Consider the following 17,081-nt stretch of genomic DNA (forward strand, 5'->3'; position numbering starts at 1 on the left):
AATAGTGTGGTGATGGCCTTCGGGGGTGGGTCCTGGGTGGAGGGAGTCAATGGGGAAAACTAGGGACATCTGTAATACTTTCAACAATAAAGATAAAAATTTTTGAAAAAAGGAAGGATCGGGGAGGAAAATAAATAACTGGAGGCTGGAAGCAGTAAACTACATCAGGAGAGAGGGTCAGAGGAAGCAGTGCAGAAAACGAACCCTCCCACAGATCTCACATGTTTTAAAGAAACAAAACAGCATGGAAACATGTTTCTACTCAGCCAAATGGAATAGAATAAAGATTATCAAGAGACTGGTGAAACAGCTGCATGATGTGAAGAACCCTCAACATCAAAGAATGAATATGAGGAAAACGGAGATGAATTGAAGAAAAAGAAAGCTCCGGTCCAGGTAAACTTCTACCAACACTTTCCTCCAAATTCCCAGACTACTATGTGTGGGTCCTACCTCAAGGTCAAAGTGGAGATGACGGAACTCATCTTAATAACAAGTATGGCTACTGATTACTTCAGAATCCTAAAGGAAAACCTTGTAGACCATGTGACATGGGACATTTAAAATAACATATCAAGCTCAATGTCCAGAGAAGATGTTCAGAAGATCATTTATAAAATTTGGTGACTGTCCTTTTCTTTTATACTGAATTTGGCTTCCTGAATTTATCTATCCATCTGATTCTCTTGAATTTGGTATTTATGTTTAAAAGTGTTTGTGTGTATATGTATGTAAAACGGAACCATACATTTTGAGAATTAGTAAAGAAAGAGACATGACTGTTAAATTTTTTAAAAAGAACATTGCATGCTGAGGAATGGTAATCCAATGAAGGCAAGTAGGTAGGAAGGGGAATTAAGAGAAACAAGTTGAGGGCAAATTGTGTAGAATCTTAAATGCCTCTATAGAAAACGCAAACATTATCCTGGAGACAGATGAGAAGTTGAGTAATTTTTAAGCAGAGAAGAGATATCCACAGAACTTAGAAAAGTAACTTAAGTATTGGGATGGAATACAAAAAGAAGAATCAAAGGCAGAAAAACAATTTAAGAAATTGCCTTAACAACCCAGATTTTTTAAATATACAGAAATAAATTAAGAGAGGAAAGAAGTGGGAGGGAGATATTTCTGGAATGGAAAAGAGAATTCATGGCATCTTATACAGGTTAAACAAGGCTGGTACAGCAATGGGAGAAGGTTTCTATACTAGCTAATCGCATCATTTAAGATACCATTAAGTAACATAAAGAACGCAGTATGAACAGATGATTTTAGAAGTTAGTTAGGGACCTGAGAAAACATGTACCTAATAAGGAGATCTATCTACATGAGTAGCCAGAGCTGTTGGAAATTTGAACCTAGCAGGACAGCAATCAAGTTGTGAGTCATCTGCATTTAGAAAATAGCTGAAGTCATGAGAGAAAATATAAATCTGCTTAAAGAAACATATACACTTAAAGAGTATATGGAAGAGAGCCTCATAATAACCCTGTGAAGAAGTTCAGGCTTTGCTGTCCTTCATTTTGCTTTTTTAAAAATAAGGATAAAGACTGAGACTGCGAAGTTCAAGTAGTTTAATATGAGCAGGCCAAGTCACCTAAGTAGAAAGAGGCAGTACCCAATCGGAATCCAGAGTTTCAAAATATTTCTACTATAAAATCTTGTCCAGCATGCTTATTGGTACAGGTATGCAGGCTGGACTTCCTGGTATCCACAAAGCAAAATCTTAGTCAAGTTCTTAGTTTAAGGATTGGGGAATTCCATTTTTCTGGATTATCCAAGGATTGTGGAGTCCCATCAAACCAATACTTCAAAATACAAAAGTAAAATAGGTGTTTGTATAGAAAGATATAAATACACACAATTACAAATAAGCATTTTCTTATCCAATTAAAAGAATTTATGTTGCTGCTATGTTACCTTTAGATTTTATTTATAAACAATTGGAATTTGTATAAAATGTATGCTGATTTTGTGCTTGGAATCTTAAAAGTGTAAACTTTATTGATAACTATCCTCATCCCTTGAAAGACAAGACAAATCAGGCAACTAACTGATAATGGGTAAAATGAAACAATAAAGATGAGTGCAGAGATTTATATTCACAACAAGGGAAGGCTGGAAAGATTTGATAATATAAATGAAGTCCAGCCTGTCTAAGAAAAATAGTTACTGTCTCAAGTCAGCTTTCATAGAGATGAGTTCAGAACTAAACATTGCAACCTTATTATACATATGTATACAAATAAATGTTTTCACATCTTTTTTCTTAATTATTATAAAGGTATTTATAGAAATTAACATACCCTCACTTTACAATGTGATAAAAGCCCCCACATTGGCTGTGCACATGCCTCAAGTTCAGCAGCAAAGGCAGCATAGTAGGTCTGAGACTCAAATTCCACATGCTCATTTAGTTCTCGCTTGTTTAAGTTCATACCTTACAAAAATTAAAACAGATATAAGCCTTATTAATGAAAATAATATTTCCTATTAAAAATCAAATAAAATACTTCCTAGTACCAAACATATTCTAATATACACACAAATAGCAATATGTATAGAAATAAGTAAATTATTAAAAATATAACAATCTAGTCCTTTTGGAATTCTTTACAAACTAGATTTTCTTATAAATACTTTGCAAATTGTCTCTTATATAACATAATTGAATGTATTAAATTAAAAAGTCAAAATTATTTTAATTGATGCTAGTTGAAATTTTTATGAAAGCATTATGAATCTTCTTAGAGAATAGAAACTTCCAGAATAATGGTTTAAAATACTAAAAAAATTACATTCTTATTCTCCTGTTTCCTTTTTAATATTTTGACATTTTTATAACTCTGATGTATCTTCGTGAATACTTTATTAAAATATTTACAAATATCAATTAATTAAAATGAGACACTTCACATGTAACCAAATAAATTAGTAGTTGATAGCTCCGCATTACTAAAGAAATTAACAAAAAAATAAAATTCATACCTTGAAAGAAAGATACAAAGTTCATCCATGTAACTAACAGACCATGGTCCTCCAAAAATTTCTTAGCCACACTTTGATGAGAAAGAATATTAATAAAATCACTGACAAGAGGCCAGTAAGTGTTATTCTTCAGTAACGCTTCTCCACAGTTCACTACCACATGTAAACTATTTTCTTCATCTAAAACAAACACACACAGCCCAAAAATAAGTTTTAAAAAAAACTTTACAAGGATACAGATTATATATTTTAGATTCAGAGACACCTAAATTCAAACCAAGTTTTCCATTTAATATCTATATAGCTTTAAACATGTTAGACTCTGAATCAATTTCCACATCTGTAAAATGGAAAAAGACATTATCTTAAGGGAATTAAATGAAATGTTAACATAATACTTAGCACATTATAATAATGTTTACTATTATGTCCAACATACTATATGATACTGAGTTAACTATGTTTATAAAACCACTAGAAGCCCGTTGCACAAAGATTCGCGCAATAGGCCTTCCTTCCCCCGGCTGCTGGCACTAGTTTTCCTCCAGCACCCGGGACCCAGGCCTTTGTTCCGGCCAGAGCGGAGAAGCCAAGCCTCGAGGAGCCTCGAGGCTTGGCTTCTCCGCTGTGGCCCGCAGCGAGGCTTGGCTTCTCTGCTGCAGACAAGCCACTTTAGTTTTCAGTCTTCAGTCTTCACTCTGGCTGGAGCCTACAGTCTTCGCTCCACGCCTGTGAATGCAAATTAACTGCCATCTTTGTTGGGTTAATTTATATACTCATCTGATTGGCTGGTGGGCATAGCAGAGTGACACCAATTTGCATGTTTCTCTTTTATTAGTGTAGATATTATTTTCTTGATTCCAATGACATAATGCAATATTTCAGTCCAAATCAATAAATATTTTTATTCCTAGATTAATCTCATCCTTCTTAGCTATCAAATCTGTGATTTAAACTATATATTTACTTTCTACTCAAAGAATATGTAAATACAATTTCTTAGCAAAAACAGTATTTCAAAAATGAAAGAACAGAAAACACACATAAACTTAAGCCTTAAAAAAGTCCTCAAAAACATTTTTTACAGTTTCAGTTTTTAAATCTTTTTTTTGTTGATTTGAGAGAGAGAAAAGGAGGAAAGGAGGGAGACAGACAGAGACATCGACTTGTTGTTCCACTTACTTATGCATTCATTGGTTGCTTTTTGTATGTGCCCAGACCAGAGATTGAACCCACAACTTTCGCATATCGGAATGATGCTATGACCAACTGATCTACTAGGCCAGGGCAAAATCCTCAAAATGTAAATACATTGCTGGAGAGGGGGTATGCTTATATAAAATCTTTTTTTTTTTTTTTACAAAATCTTTACTAATAGAAGTTATCACATAAATGCATTAGCTCCTTAACCAATTCCAATTAAACTGATTCACTGGACAAACAAGCCCCCCAATCCCACTGTAAAATACCCTAATAGCCATAATTTACAGAATGGTTGGTATAAAAGCCTAGTGTAAGAGCCAAGTATGTATATGCTTATCCAGAGTCAGTTTTCATTTCTGTTCATATGAATTATTGTTTTTATTATAATTAGAAAATTTAAATTAAAAGTATATAAACTGATGAAATATGAAAGCATAAAGAGAAACGTTACAAAAACTGGATCATAAGCTTTTAAGAGACAATAAAGGTGCCTGAGAAAATGCTAAAATATCTTGGAGGAAAAAAATCATAAAAGCCTAGAAAGATTTTTAGACATAATGAAGCCACTAAGATCTAATGTTCCTATTCTACTTTAAGGAAACTGAAACTGAAAATCACAGATGATGCAATACAGATGTGATATATATAAAAAAGACGAAGAACTCAGTCAAGCAAACCATACCCTAAAAATGCTTTGCCCAAAATTAAGACTGGAAAATGAGCATGCATTTCTGTGTTTTAGGTTAAATGCATTGTTTAAGATAATGTATCTTTTTGTTGTTAATCCTCACCCGAGGATATTTTTCCATTGATTTTTTTTTTCTTTGTTTGAGAGAGTGGAAGGGAGAGGGAAAGACAGAGAGAGAGAAACACCAATGGGAGAAGACACATCAATTGGTTGCCTCCCGGACTGGGATGGGGGATCAAGCCTGCAACCAAGATACATGCCCCTGACCAGAATCGAACCCAGGACCCTTCAGTCCAAGGGCCAACACTCTATCCACTGAGCCAAACTGGCCAAAGCAGTATGTATCATTTTTAATGATTCTTCACTTTAACCAACTTTTTTAACTAACCACCTACTGTCAAACTCGTGAGGAGGGCTTCTACTGAACCTCTTAATTTCCATACATTAAATTTGGGTTTCAGTCTATGAAATTATTTTTCCAACTCTTGATGTTTAATATGAATACTTGCTTTCTTTTAGCAAGATTGATATCTGTTTTAATTTTTGCAAGGTATGAACTTAAACAAGTAAGAACTAAATGAGCATGTGGAATTTGAGTCTCAACTATGATGCCTTTGCTGCTGAACTTGAGGCAAGTAAGGGGACTCTATTCACACTGAAATTTAACTATATGTAAGAACAGGACCCACAAAGTTAAGTATACTCTCTTTTAGTGCTTCTCAACAGGATGAGAGAGGGTATAACTGAATGAGGAAGAGGGAGTAAGGGACTTTCTATAAATAACCCACACCTGAGATTCAGAAAAGCCCTCTGACTGACAACTACTGCCACTGTAGTTGTGAGCCACTGATATTGATGGGAGAGTGCTTAGGGATGCTGGGATTTTAAAAATATATATATACTTAAACATTGATCACTGTTCTATTTCATTAAAAACAGAGATAAATAAGCAAAATATAATTACTCAAAATCACTATTTTTCTTGACACTACTTTAAATATTAATCTTATGAAAAACACCTTAGAATCTAATAAAATAAAATGATTAGTACTTCTATTTTTACCTGCGTACTTTCATCACTAGAGAGTAATGATTCAATGTTCAATGAGAGTCAATCATCAACAATTATTTATTGAGTACCTACTGAGGACCAGGTAGTCTATTAAGCTCTGAGATTAAAGTGGTAAATAAATCGACTTATATATTTTCACCCAGCCAGTATGGTTCAGTGGTTGAGCATCGACCTACGAACCAGGAAGTCAGTTAGATTCTCAGTCAGGGCACATGCCTGGGCAGCGGGCTAGATCCCCAATAGTGGGTGTCCAAGAGGCAGCCGATGAATGATTCTCATCATTGATGTTTCTATCTCTTTCTCCCTCTCCCTTCCTCTCTGAAATAAATAAAAATATTTTTTTAAATTTTATTTTAAAAAAAGACTTATATAGTCTCTCTTTTCACTGAGATTAAGATCTAAGAAGACAGTGGGTATGATAGAGACTATAACAAGAAAAGTACAGGATGTCATAAGAACAAATAAAACTAGTCTACAATTCAGAAAGACTCTCCTGAGGAAGAGATATTTAAACTGAGATATACAGAATAAAATAGGAATTAGAGATTAGCCAAAGAAAATGGGGATGGAGAAGGAAATGGTGTTCTAAGTAGACAAAGCTGTAAAAAAAATAAAAAAGAGGCCCAGCTGGTATGGGTCAGTGGTTGAGCATCGACCTATGAACCAGGAGGGCATGGTTAGATTCCCAGTCCGGGCACATGCCCGGGTTGTAGGTTTGGTCCCCAGTGTGGGGCATGCAGGAGACAACCGATCAATGATTCTCTCTCATCACTAATATTTATATCTCTCTCCCACTCCCTTCCTCTCTCAAATCAATAAAAATTATTTTTTTAAGATAAAATCACTGAGACAAAGAATAGGTGGCAGAAATGAGGCTAGAGATCCTTATAAATCAGCTTCAGGAGTTTGAAGTTCATGTAAAGAGAATGGCAAGCCACTGGAAGGTGACAAGGTGGTAAGAAAGGGGACATGATGTGTAGCGTGGAGAGTGACTAAAGAATGGCGGTGATAACTAGTGGTAGAGGCCTAGAGATAACTATTGTTTGAACTATGGTGGTGACATGAAGATGCATAGACAAAGAGAAGTGGCTATTTTAAGATGTTTAGACTATATTACCAAGTCGCTATATATCACCAAGGAGCAACAAGAACTCAGAAATGACTCCTAGGTTTTTAGGTTAGGCAGCTGTGTAGATGATTATGCAGTGGTACCAAAACATAAATTTGTGTACTCATACACACACACATATACACATACATATATACATACATGCACATACAAGATAACAGAAATGAAGCAGGCTTGATAGAGAGATATTGAGTTTTTGCTGTGGACATATTGTGTTTGAGTTGCTTATAGACACTGAAAGAATCTAATTCAATAAAGTTTGATATGAAGGACAGAAGATCAAACTGAGCTTTCTAGCAACTACAGATATTCCTGTTGTTATGCAACACCTGGTTTTAAGTCCCATTTTACCCAGACTGATTTAAAAGGCAAACTGTAAAATTTCAGGAATTTGAAGTTATGAATTATGTTTGGGACAGCACAGTGGTATGGTGTAGATATGAATACAACAATATAAAAATGTAATGTAGGGGTCACTAGCAGATGCTCTTCCCTTTTTAAAAAATCTTTTTTAAATGTTTATTTATTGATTGATTTTAGAGAAAGGACAGAAAAGAGAGAGAGAATCATTGATGTGCCCTGTCCAGAAATCAAACCCAAAACTTTGGTGTATTGGGATGACACTCTAACCAACTGAACCACCAGCCAAGGCAAGGCTTTTCCTGTTTTTTAAAAATTTATCTTTTTATTGACTTTTAGAGAGAGAGGGAGAAAGAGAAATATCAACGTGAAAGGGAGACATTGATCAGCTGCCTCCTGCACACCCTGTCCTGGAATCAAACCAGCAACATTTCAGTGCACAGAATGGCGCCACACAGCCAGGGTGAGGCTTTTTCCTTTAAATCTTCAGCTATTGTTGTGGTCATCGAATTCTCATTGTGTCAGCTCCTGTATTTACTAATAGTACAGACAAAACTTCCAATTTATGCAAAGGTTAGATGGAGACTGTTAAAAAAAATTAAAAAGAAAGTACAGAGATCCTGTTCTAACATCTGTGGCTAGTTATATTTAATATATTTAAAGCTCATTCCAATACTACTCATGCAAAAATGAGAATAACTTATGATGCTTTTATAAAACCAATAAATATGTACTATGAAATGCTATACTATTTTTAAAAGTAGAAAAAACAGCATAGCAGCTAAAGATAATTTTAGACCTGGGCTTAGAAATAATGTAATTTACTAGAAAAAATACATTTGTATTTAAGATCTTAGAAAAGTTACCTATAGCTATTTAGCTTCTAGAACATTCAACTTGTACAAGAATTTCCAGGACAGACCAATTTCCAGCACTAGAAGGGAAGCATATATAGAAAACAAATAAGACCATGCAATATGATTTCACAAAATATGGGGAAAATGAGAAGAGCAGAGATATCAGGACCAAGTGCCAAGAAACACCAACATCAATATGACAAGTAGAAAAGAGTACTGGGCCACAAAAAGAGCAGAAAATCAATAATGTGAAACGCTACTGAAAATCAAACAAGATAAGGTCCAAAGAGTGGCCACTGATTTCTTCATCATGTCCATGGGTGGGGAACACCTGGCCCATGGAAGTCATTTGGTCTGGCCCTGCCAAGGCATGAGTGGTGAGTTAATTAAATGTTCGACCAAATATAGCAGGCTAATTTTTAAGTTGATAATGTTGCATGGCCCAAGAACGATATTATAAATATCCAAATGGCCCTCGGCAGAAAAAAGATTCCCCACCCCTGATGTAGGCCATAGAAAGGACTACAATGTAATGTATTATGTAAACTGGGACTCTTTTGAGACTAAAAGAGATTGTATTAATAACTATATCAGAACAACGGGCATAATTTGGGGCTGTTTGGGGAACATGGGACATGTGGCCACTGGAGTCGTTGACAATTTTAGAAAGAACAACAGAATGATGGAAGCAGACACTAGATTGAGGTGAGTTATTGAGTGATTAGAGATAACAAAACAAATTCAAAAACTCTCTCTGGAAAGTTGCCTATGGGGAAAAAATGGGAGGCAGACACATATACAAATATTCTTCTTCCCAAATATTCTTCTTTGTAGACCAAATAAAACCATATAATGTAAGCACAGCAGAATCATTTAGTCAACAAAATAGACTCCAGATGCTTTTCAAAAGAGCAGATACTTCTAAATTTAAAAAGTTTTCTTGTTTATAAATTAAAAATACTATTTTTTAAAAGGCCTTTTCAAAAATAAAAGAAAGAGCAATATGTATAGTAGTTAAATCTCTAAGAAATAAAAGGTCGTCTTACATGAAGATAGAAAAACTATAACACAAAGTGGATTTTAAATTTTCCTTTAAAGAAGTGAAGAGGTATATTGCTTAATGTATAAAATGTATTATTCTCCCACTATACCTACAATGGGAAAACAGTCCCACAGTGGGCAAAAGTATGAGTTTTGAAGTGAAACACACAGCTGTACATCTTTACAGCTGTAATACTATAAACTACTGATTTAACTCCCTAAGCCATAATTGCCTCATCTATAAAATGGAGAAAGCAATATCTATAATACATATAAAGTACTGAGAAAAGAGCATAGCATACAATGACTGCTCAAAAGATAGTAGCTATCATAATTATTAGCTAGCTATTATTACACATAAAGCATGTGCCCTGCACTGAGCATATATCAATTTTCAGGCTATGGTATCACATCTGAAAACAGACAATAGGAGCTGATATGCAGAAGGAGGCAACACTGGAACAAAGCAAGTCTCAACTACAGAAAATGGGAAGGTCCTAAGATTTAATCTGAAGTTCTGGTTGTTGTTATTTTAAAGGTTAACTCCAGGTGCCAACAAGAGAAGACACAGTCTTATCAATGTTGACCTGGCTGTGTCATGGTGAAGAACAAAGATTCTGAATCAGAGGATATGAATTCTGAATCTTGGCTCTGTCATTTACTAGCTGTATACTCTATGGCAAATGAACTAACTTCACTACGCCTCAATTTACTCATCTTTAAAGTGGGGATAGTAACAATGTCAATCTCAGAGAGTTGTTCAGAAGTTTAATTAAAACAACATACAGCCGAAACCGGTTTGGCTCAGTGGATAGAGCGTCGGCCTGCGGACTGAGAGGTCCCGGGTTCGATTCCGGTCAAGGGCATGTACCTGGGTTGCGGGCACATCCCCAGTAGGAGATGTGCAAGAGGCAGCTGATCGATGTTTCTCTCTCATCGATGTTTCTAATTCTCTCTATCTCTCTCCCTTCCTCTCTGTGAAAAATCAATAAAATATATTTTTAAAAAAATAAATAAATAAATTAAATAAAACAACATACAAATAGTATTCACACAGTGCCTAATACATAGCAAACATTCACATAATATACATTATTACAGGGAGGTAAAGTCAAGATGAAAGACTCAGAGAAATGAGAATGTGATAAGGTCCTAGAAATATACGGCAATTTGAGGAGTATCAACCATATAGTGGGCACAAAATAAGAAAATCAAAGATCTCACTATGGCAGCACAGAAAAGTCAAGATTTATTCAACTTTTACATTATAAAAAGTATAGGTATAGTAAAATGTCTGATAGTAAAAAATTTATGATAAAAAAAAGGAACATATCTAATTAGGAAATGTTTAAATTATAGTAAAGCCATATGATATTAATACCTGCAACCATTAAAACACATATTCTTGACATGTACACTATAGTAACATATTTTTAAGTATGTATGTATATATACATATAAATATATTATCATCATAAAAATGGCAGAAAATATCCCAAAATGTTATCAAGTTATTTGTGAATAACAAAACTACAGGTGATTTTAGGAGGCCAATGCCTTATCCATTAGGTGACTGGGACTTCTAAACTACAGGTGATTTTAAAGTTTTGTTTTAAATGTTACTGAAAATTTTCCAAAAATTTCTTTTACAAATATGTACTATTTTATAATATTTTGAAAGCTATTTTTAAACACACAAGGAGGTTTTAAGAGTAGGTATACACAGTATACTAATAAAACTAGTGAAAATAATTCTGAGTTTACCTTGTAGCTCACTTTTAATAAGGCAACTTTCCATCATGTATAATAGCACAGTGACCATAATATCCAGCAGCTGACATTCTTCTGTTACCTGTCTTGCCAGCTCCTCATTGCTGAACAACTGAACACTAATATGAACAATTCTGTTAGACATCGTGTCTGATTCATGACTTTTCTTCAGTGTTTTCATAATGAAAGCATAATGCTGAACAAAAGTTTTTGTAAAAGCAACCTGTAAATGTTTTAAATAGAAAAAAAAACACATTAGTTTAACTTTGACTTTTATTACACATTTTCCAATATATTACATTAACCATATTAAACTATTATTAGTTTGTGATGATGTCCAAGGTCATTGAAAAACTAATTTCAATGATGACAGTAGTCTTAAGTCATATTTCCCCATTTTTTGAAACATAAGCAAAATATTTTGATGGTTAAAAAAATTTAATAGGCATTTTAAATTATTAAAATTTTAAAGCAACTACAAATACCATAGTTTAAAATACAAATTCTCACTATGCTCATAAATAAATCAATTTATTGTCAAAATATTTCTCTTTGTTCTGTGCTACCTACTTTAAAAACAAAATCTAAAGTCTTAGCTAAAAACTATCACAGGTTTCATATAACTTAACAAGTGAGTCAATGTGATTACTCCAAAAGAAATATCTTCTCCTATTTGTTCAGAAAGACCACTTAGCTGACTAAATATTCTTTCTGTGTAACATGTACATTTATTTCCTCTGTTATTTTCCTAAGCAGTTATAACGTCACCAAACAATGGCATTATTAAAGTGTTACTCCTAAAGAGGCCTTATTTCCTAAGCCATAAAAAGAACTACAGCATGATTCACTTTCTTTTTCATACACTAGGCTATGTCACTTTGCAATAACTATACAGTGGTAACAGGTGAGTCCAGACACTCTGGGACTAGAGACTTCATCTACCTACATGAGTACATTAGTCAATAACTGTTCTGTATTTAACTTTATGGCAGGCAGCTACTAATTCCATGTTTTCCCATACCTAACCCCACAATCTAAATTCAATTGCCCCCATTACACATACTCATAGCATCTGTACCTCTCCTTCGAAGAATTTGTAACAACATATTTATTTGAGCAATTGTTTTTATGTTTGTCACCCAGCATTCCTTTGGATCAAGTTCCATGCAGAAAGGCAACCCTTAGGAATTCTGTTTAACAGTGGTGCTTTGCCACAGATCTTTGATACTATGCTTCTTCTGCAGACCCTATGTTCTTTCACAGTGTTATATCAGTCCTCAGAGCTACAACACAATAAGCCACAGCTGAGAAATATATTTTTAAAATTTAGTAGAGAAAGGGCAAAGAATAGGGAGCAAAGTTCAGAAAGGAAGGGGGGGGGAATGTATATACCTTATACTCTTGATCTGGAAGCATATTGAGTAAGAAAGTTACCATCTTCTGGGGGAATTCATATTTTATAGTCCAAAACAATAGTTCTTCTAGGAAACTTTTATGTTTCAAAACATCCATTATGGATTGATCTGTGTTAAAAAAAAAATTTATCGTCTAATGATTTAAGTTTCTCATTTCATTTAAACCTTACTATCATTAATAACCCATCAACCCCAAACACCTAAATGTATCTAAACATTAAGGATACCTTTTCAATAATTCAATGATAATATTTACAATATCAAGCTAGATTTCTATAATCTCCACAGTTTATAAATAATAAGATACTAACCCCTATGTTTTAAGATAAAGCAGTTACTTAAAAAATAATTACTTATCCTTAAGCATAAGCCATTTACCTAAAATTTCTACTAAGATTAATCTTACAAGAACAATATTCACGATACCTAATTTAAAACAGTAATAATTATCAATGGAACAAAATAGAGAGCCCAGCTATAAAACCATATGCATATGAACAGATACCTTTCAACAAAGGAGACAGAAACATACAATGGAGTAAAGATAATCTCTTCAATAAATGGTGCTGGGAAAATTGGAAAACCAAATGCAAATGAATGAAACTGGATTACAGTTTGTCCCCATGTACAAAAATTAGTTCAAAATGGACCAAAGACCTAAATATAAGATCTGAAAAATAAGTTACATAGAAGAAAACATAGGTATAAAACTTAATGGACCTTAGTAGTAGAGAATACTTTATGAACTTAACTCCAAAGGCAAGGAAAGTAAAGGCAAAAATAAATGAAAGGGACGACTAGTATATCAAACTATAAAGCTTCTGCACAGCAAAAGAAACTGACAAAATAAAGAGGCAGCAAACCAGATGGGAGATACTTGCAAACAGTAGTTCCGACAAAGGTTTAATTTCTAATATATATAAAAAACTCATAAAATTCAACACCAAGCAAACAAACAACCCAATCAAAAAGTGGGCAGAGGGCCTGGTCAACGTGGCTCATTGATAGAGCATCAACCTATGAACCAGGAGGTCACGGTTTGATTCCCGTTCAGGGCACATGCCCGGGTTGCAGGCTCGATCCCCAGTGTGGGGCATGTAGGAGGCAGCCAATCAATGATTCTCTCTCATCATTGATGTTCTCTCTCCTTCTCCCTTCCCCTTCCCCCTCTTCCTCCCTGAAATCAATATATATACGTGTGTGTGTGTGTGTGTGTGTGTGTGTGTGTGTTTTTGTTGTTTTTGTTTTGTTTTTTCTTAAGTGAACAGAGGACCTGAAAATACACCTCTCCCAAGAAGGCATACAGCCGAAACCGGTTTGGCTCAGTGGATAGAGCGTCGGCCTGCGGACTGAAAGGTCCCAGGTTCGATTCCGGTCAAGGGCATGTACCTGGGTTGCGGGCACATCCCCAGTGGGAGATGTGCAGGAGGCATCTGGTCGATGTTTCTCTCTCATCGATGTTTCTAACTCTCTATCTCTCTCCCTTCCTCGCTGTAAAAAATCAATAAAATATATGAAAAAAAAAAAAGAAGGCATATAAACAGCCAACAGATATATGAAAAGATGTTCAACCTCACTGCCAATTAGGGAAATGCAAATCAAAACTACAATGAGATACCACCTCACACCTGTTAGAGTGGCCATTATCACCAAGACAAACAATAACAAGTGTTGGAGAGGTTGTGGAAAAAGGGAATCCTCATTCACTGCTGGTGGGAATGGTACAACCACTATGGAAAGCAGTCTGGTGATTCCTCAAAAAATTAAGAATAGAGCTACCATACGATCCAGCAATCCCTCTTCTGGGTATATACCCGAAAAACTCAAAATCATGTATTCACAAAGATATATGCACCTCTATGTTCATTGTAGCATTATTTACAGTGGCCATGACATGGAAACAACCAAAGTGTCCTGCCATAGAGGACTGGATAAAGATGTGGTACATATACACAATGGAATACTACTCAGCCATAAGAAAGGATGAAATAGCACCATTTGCAACAACATGGATGGACCCTGAGAACATTATACTAAGTGAAATAAGTCAGTCAGAAAAAGCTAAGAACTCTATGATTTCACTTATATGTGAGGTACAAAAATGAAACTTATGAACACAAACAGCAGTGCAGTGATTGCCAGAGGGAAGAGGGTGGGGGAAGCATGGGTCCTAATATATGGTGACAGGAGAAGATTTGACTTTGGATGGTGGGCACATGGTGCAATATACAGATATTGTAACATAGAAACCCACACCTGAAACCTCTATGTACGTTCATGTTGACCAACGTCACCCCAATAAATTTAAATTAATTAACTAATTAACTAATTAGATGATAATAATGGTTTTAAGCTAAAAACATACTATTAAGGACATAAAGTCCAAATCTACATTTTTTTAATTTGTAAAAAAAGAGGGGAAATCTTTACAAATTCAATAATTTATTTCTCAAAATTATCCTTCATAAAAGAAATACTAATTTCACCAGAAAGAATAATTACTAATGCACTGCTTACCATAGTATGCAGAAGCATTTACTTTTTTCTAGTAAAAATATACCAGGCAAAGTATAAAGAGTGCTAAATATGCTTACTTGCACTAGACTCAAGAGTTCCTCTTCATGTATACAATGCCCCTTCCTAATAAAAGTATTCAAAGGGGGATAAAATTTCTACTGGAAAGCCTATTTCTAAAGCCAACTGCCACTCCTTAAAGGCTAAGGCTGTCTCTTGCTAAACTGAATCCTTGCCATACTTAGTCAACAGCAACATCTCAACCAAATATGAGGAACGAAATATGTTTAATACTTTAGCTACCTCTTTCACTGTCTCCAATTTTCCCCCTAAAAATGAACTAATTCTGACTATTAATCTCTGTTGGAGCAAATGATCTTGGGCTACTGTTCTGAATCATCATCTCTATATAAGGACATCAAAAGGATATAGCAAATATCAACTGTGAGCAGACTAGTTCAGTGATGGTGCTTAAGCAGGAACTGGAACTAGATTGAGAGATTTTTTAAAAAACAGTATCACATGCACCAAAATATGCAGGTACAGCCATAACTACATTACAGTTCAAGTTGTCTTGCAGGATAACCTTGTAGAGTTTTTTCAATTAACCCTACCCAATTTCACAGTTCTTCTATTGTTGAGCAATGTGTTCACACCACATCTCGCTCAGGTAATGAGTGTCTACTCCAACTCAGATGTATCTCAAGGACTCAGGTAAAAACATGGACAACTCAAGTAAGTCAAAGGGCCAGGTAGCCATATGGGTTTCTATTTTTTCAGGCATCACAGCTTCTCTGCTGAGCCAAGGAGAAGGGACACATGTTTGTAGGAGTATGTTTGCATCCTGGACTGCAGACCAAATTTCATGCCCTTTGCTAGTAGCCCACAAGTTAAATGCAGCAGCCTATGTAACTAAGAACACTTACAAAACAAGCCTCAACTAAAACTACCCGCTTGCTCCACCTTTCCAAGCAGTTCCAAATATTCTACAAGATATACTTAATCAGCACCAGAAATAAGAAGCTTGTTTTCATCAAAATATTATTTTAACCTCTGGAGACTCTTGGAGACCATGTTAACCCAGACAATAGACCAGTGGTTCCCAAACTTATTTGGCCTACGGCCCCCTTTCCAGAAAAAATATTACTCAGCCCCTGGAAATTAATTTTTTTTTAATTTTAATAGCAGTTACTCATCGCCCCCAAATGCACCTGTAGCCATCACCGGCCCCCGGGATCGCTGCAGCGCCCACCGGGGGGCGGTAGCGCCCACTTTGGGAATCACTGCAATAGACCATGTTCAACAAAAATCCCAAGTGCAGGCTGCCAACTAGAAACAAGTACTCAATTGCCCAGCCAGTTTTGCTCAGTAGTTGAACATCACCCCATGCACCCAGACGTCACTAGTTTGAGTCCCAGTCAGGGCACATTCATTTATTCACATTCTCTCTTTCACCATCTCTACCTTGTCATTTTTCACTTTAAAATGCATACACCAAATTATAAAAAGATGTAATCCAAACTAAAACTATACACCTAAAACACTGGCTCCAAATCAAAGAATTAATGAAACGACGTATATTTTTCTGGCTCAAAAAGATAATAAACATTTTATTTTAAAAAACATATAACAAAATCCCAATAGTAAGGTTTTTACTTGCTTTTGAGGTCCCCCACAATCACCCCCTAAAGACAGTTTCTCCATTATTCGACAAATATAATAACATAACTCTCTTTTCAAACACACCTTGGATGTCAATACGAATAGCCAATCAAGTGTTCTTAGAGATTAAGCATTTAGAAACTTTTTATACAAGTTAAAAATAAAATATAAATACCTTTGGTGCTACTGCTTAGTTTGACCCTTTTTCTCTTGCCCAGACCTTGACTTCCATCCTGATCCTCCTGGAGGAAAACAGAATTAGCATTATAATAATGCTATTCATGAATTTATATATTTTACATAAATATATGTATGTTTATAAATGATTAAATATAATATAGTCATGCTTACATATTATTAATCAACACATTTTACTTTTCTG

General features: G+C 35.0%; 1 protein-coding gene across 12 annotated transcripts in view; it reads right to left on the reverse strand.

Annotated features, from left to right (window-relative positions):
• UBR3 (ubiquitin protein ligase E3 component n-recognin 3 (putative)) overlaps window positions 1-17,081 on the reverse strand; it is a 173,364-nt gene that overhangs the window by 113,183 nt on the left and 43,100 nt on the right. For 11 of the 12 annotated variants that reach the window (XM_023745047.1, XM_023745010.1, XM_023745011.1 and 8 more), the window contains 5 exons: window positions 16,875-16,941; window positions 12,501-12,631; window positions 11,103-11,331; window positions 2,989-3,168; window positions 2,307-2,440 (listed from right to left, as the gene is read on the reverse strand). In XM_023745047.1, coding sequence (XP_023600815.1) covers window positions 2,307-2,440; window positions 2,989-3,168; window positions 11,103-11,331; window positions 12,501-12,631; window positions 16,875-16,941 — 741 coding nt within the window. The remainder of the gene's footprint in view (window positions 1-2,306; window positions 2,441-2,988; window positions 3,169-11,102; window positions 11,332-12,500; window positions 12,632-16,874; window positions 16,942-17,081) is intronic. The other variant, XM_023745055.1, reaches the window with a different exon arrangement.

The sequence above is a fragment of the Myotis lucifugus genome, unplaced genomic scaffold (genome assembly GCF_000147115.1).
Source record: "Myotis lucifugus unplaced genomic scaffold, Myoluc2.0 scaffold_5, whole genome shotgun sequence".
In the NCBI taxonomy this organism is placed as follows: domain Eukaryota; kingdom Metazoa; phylum Chordata; class Mammalia; order Chiroptera; family Vespertilionidae; genus Myotis; species Myotis lucifugus.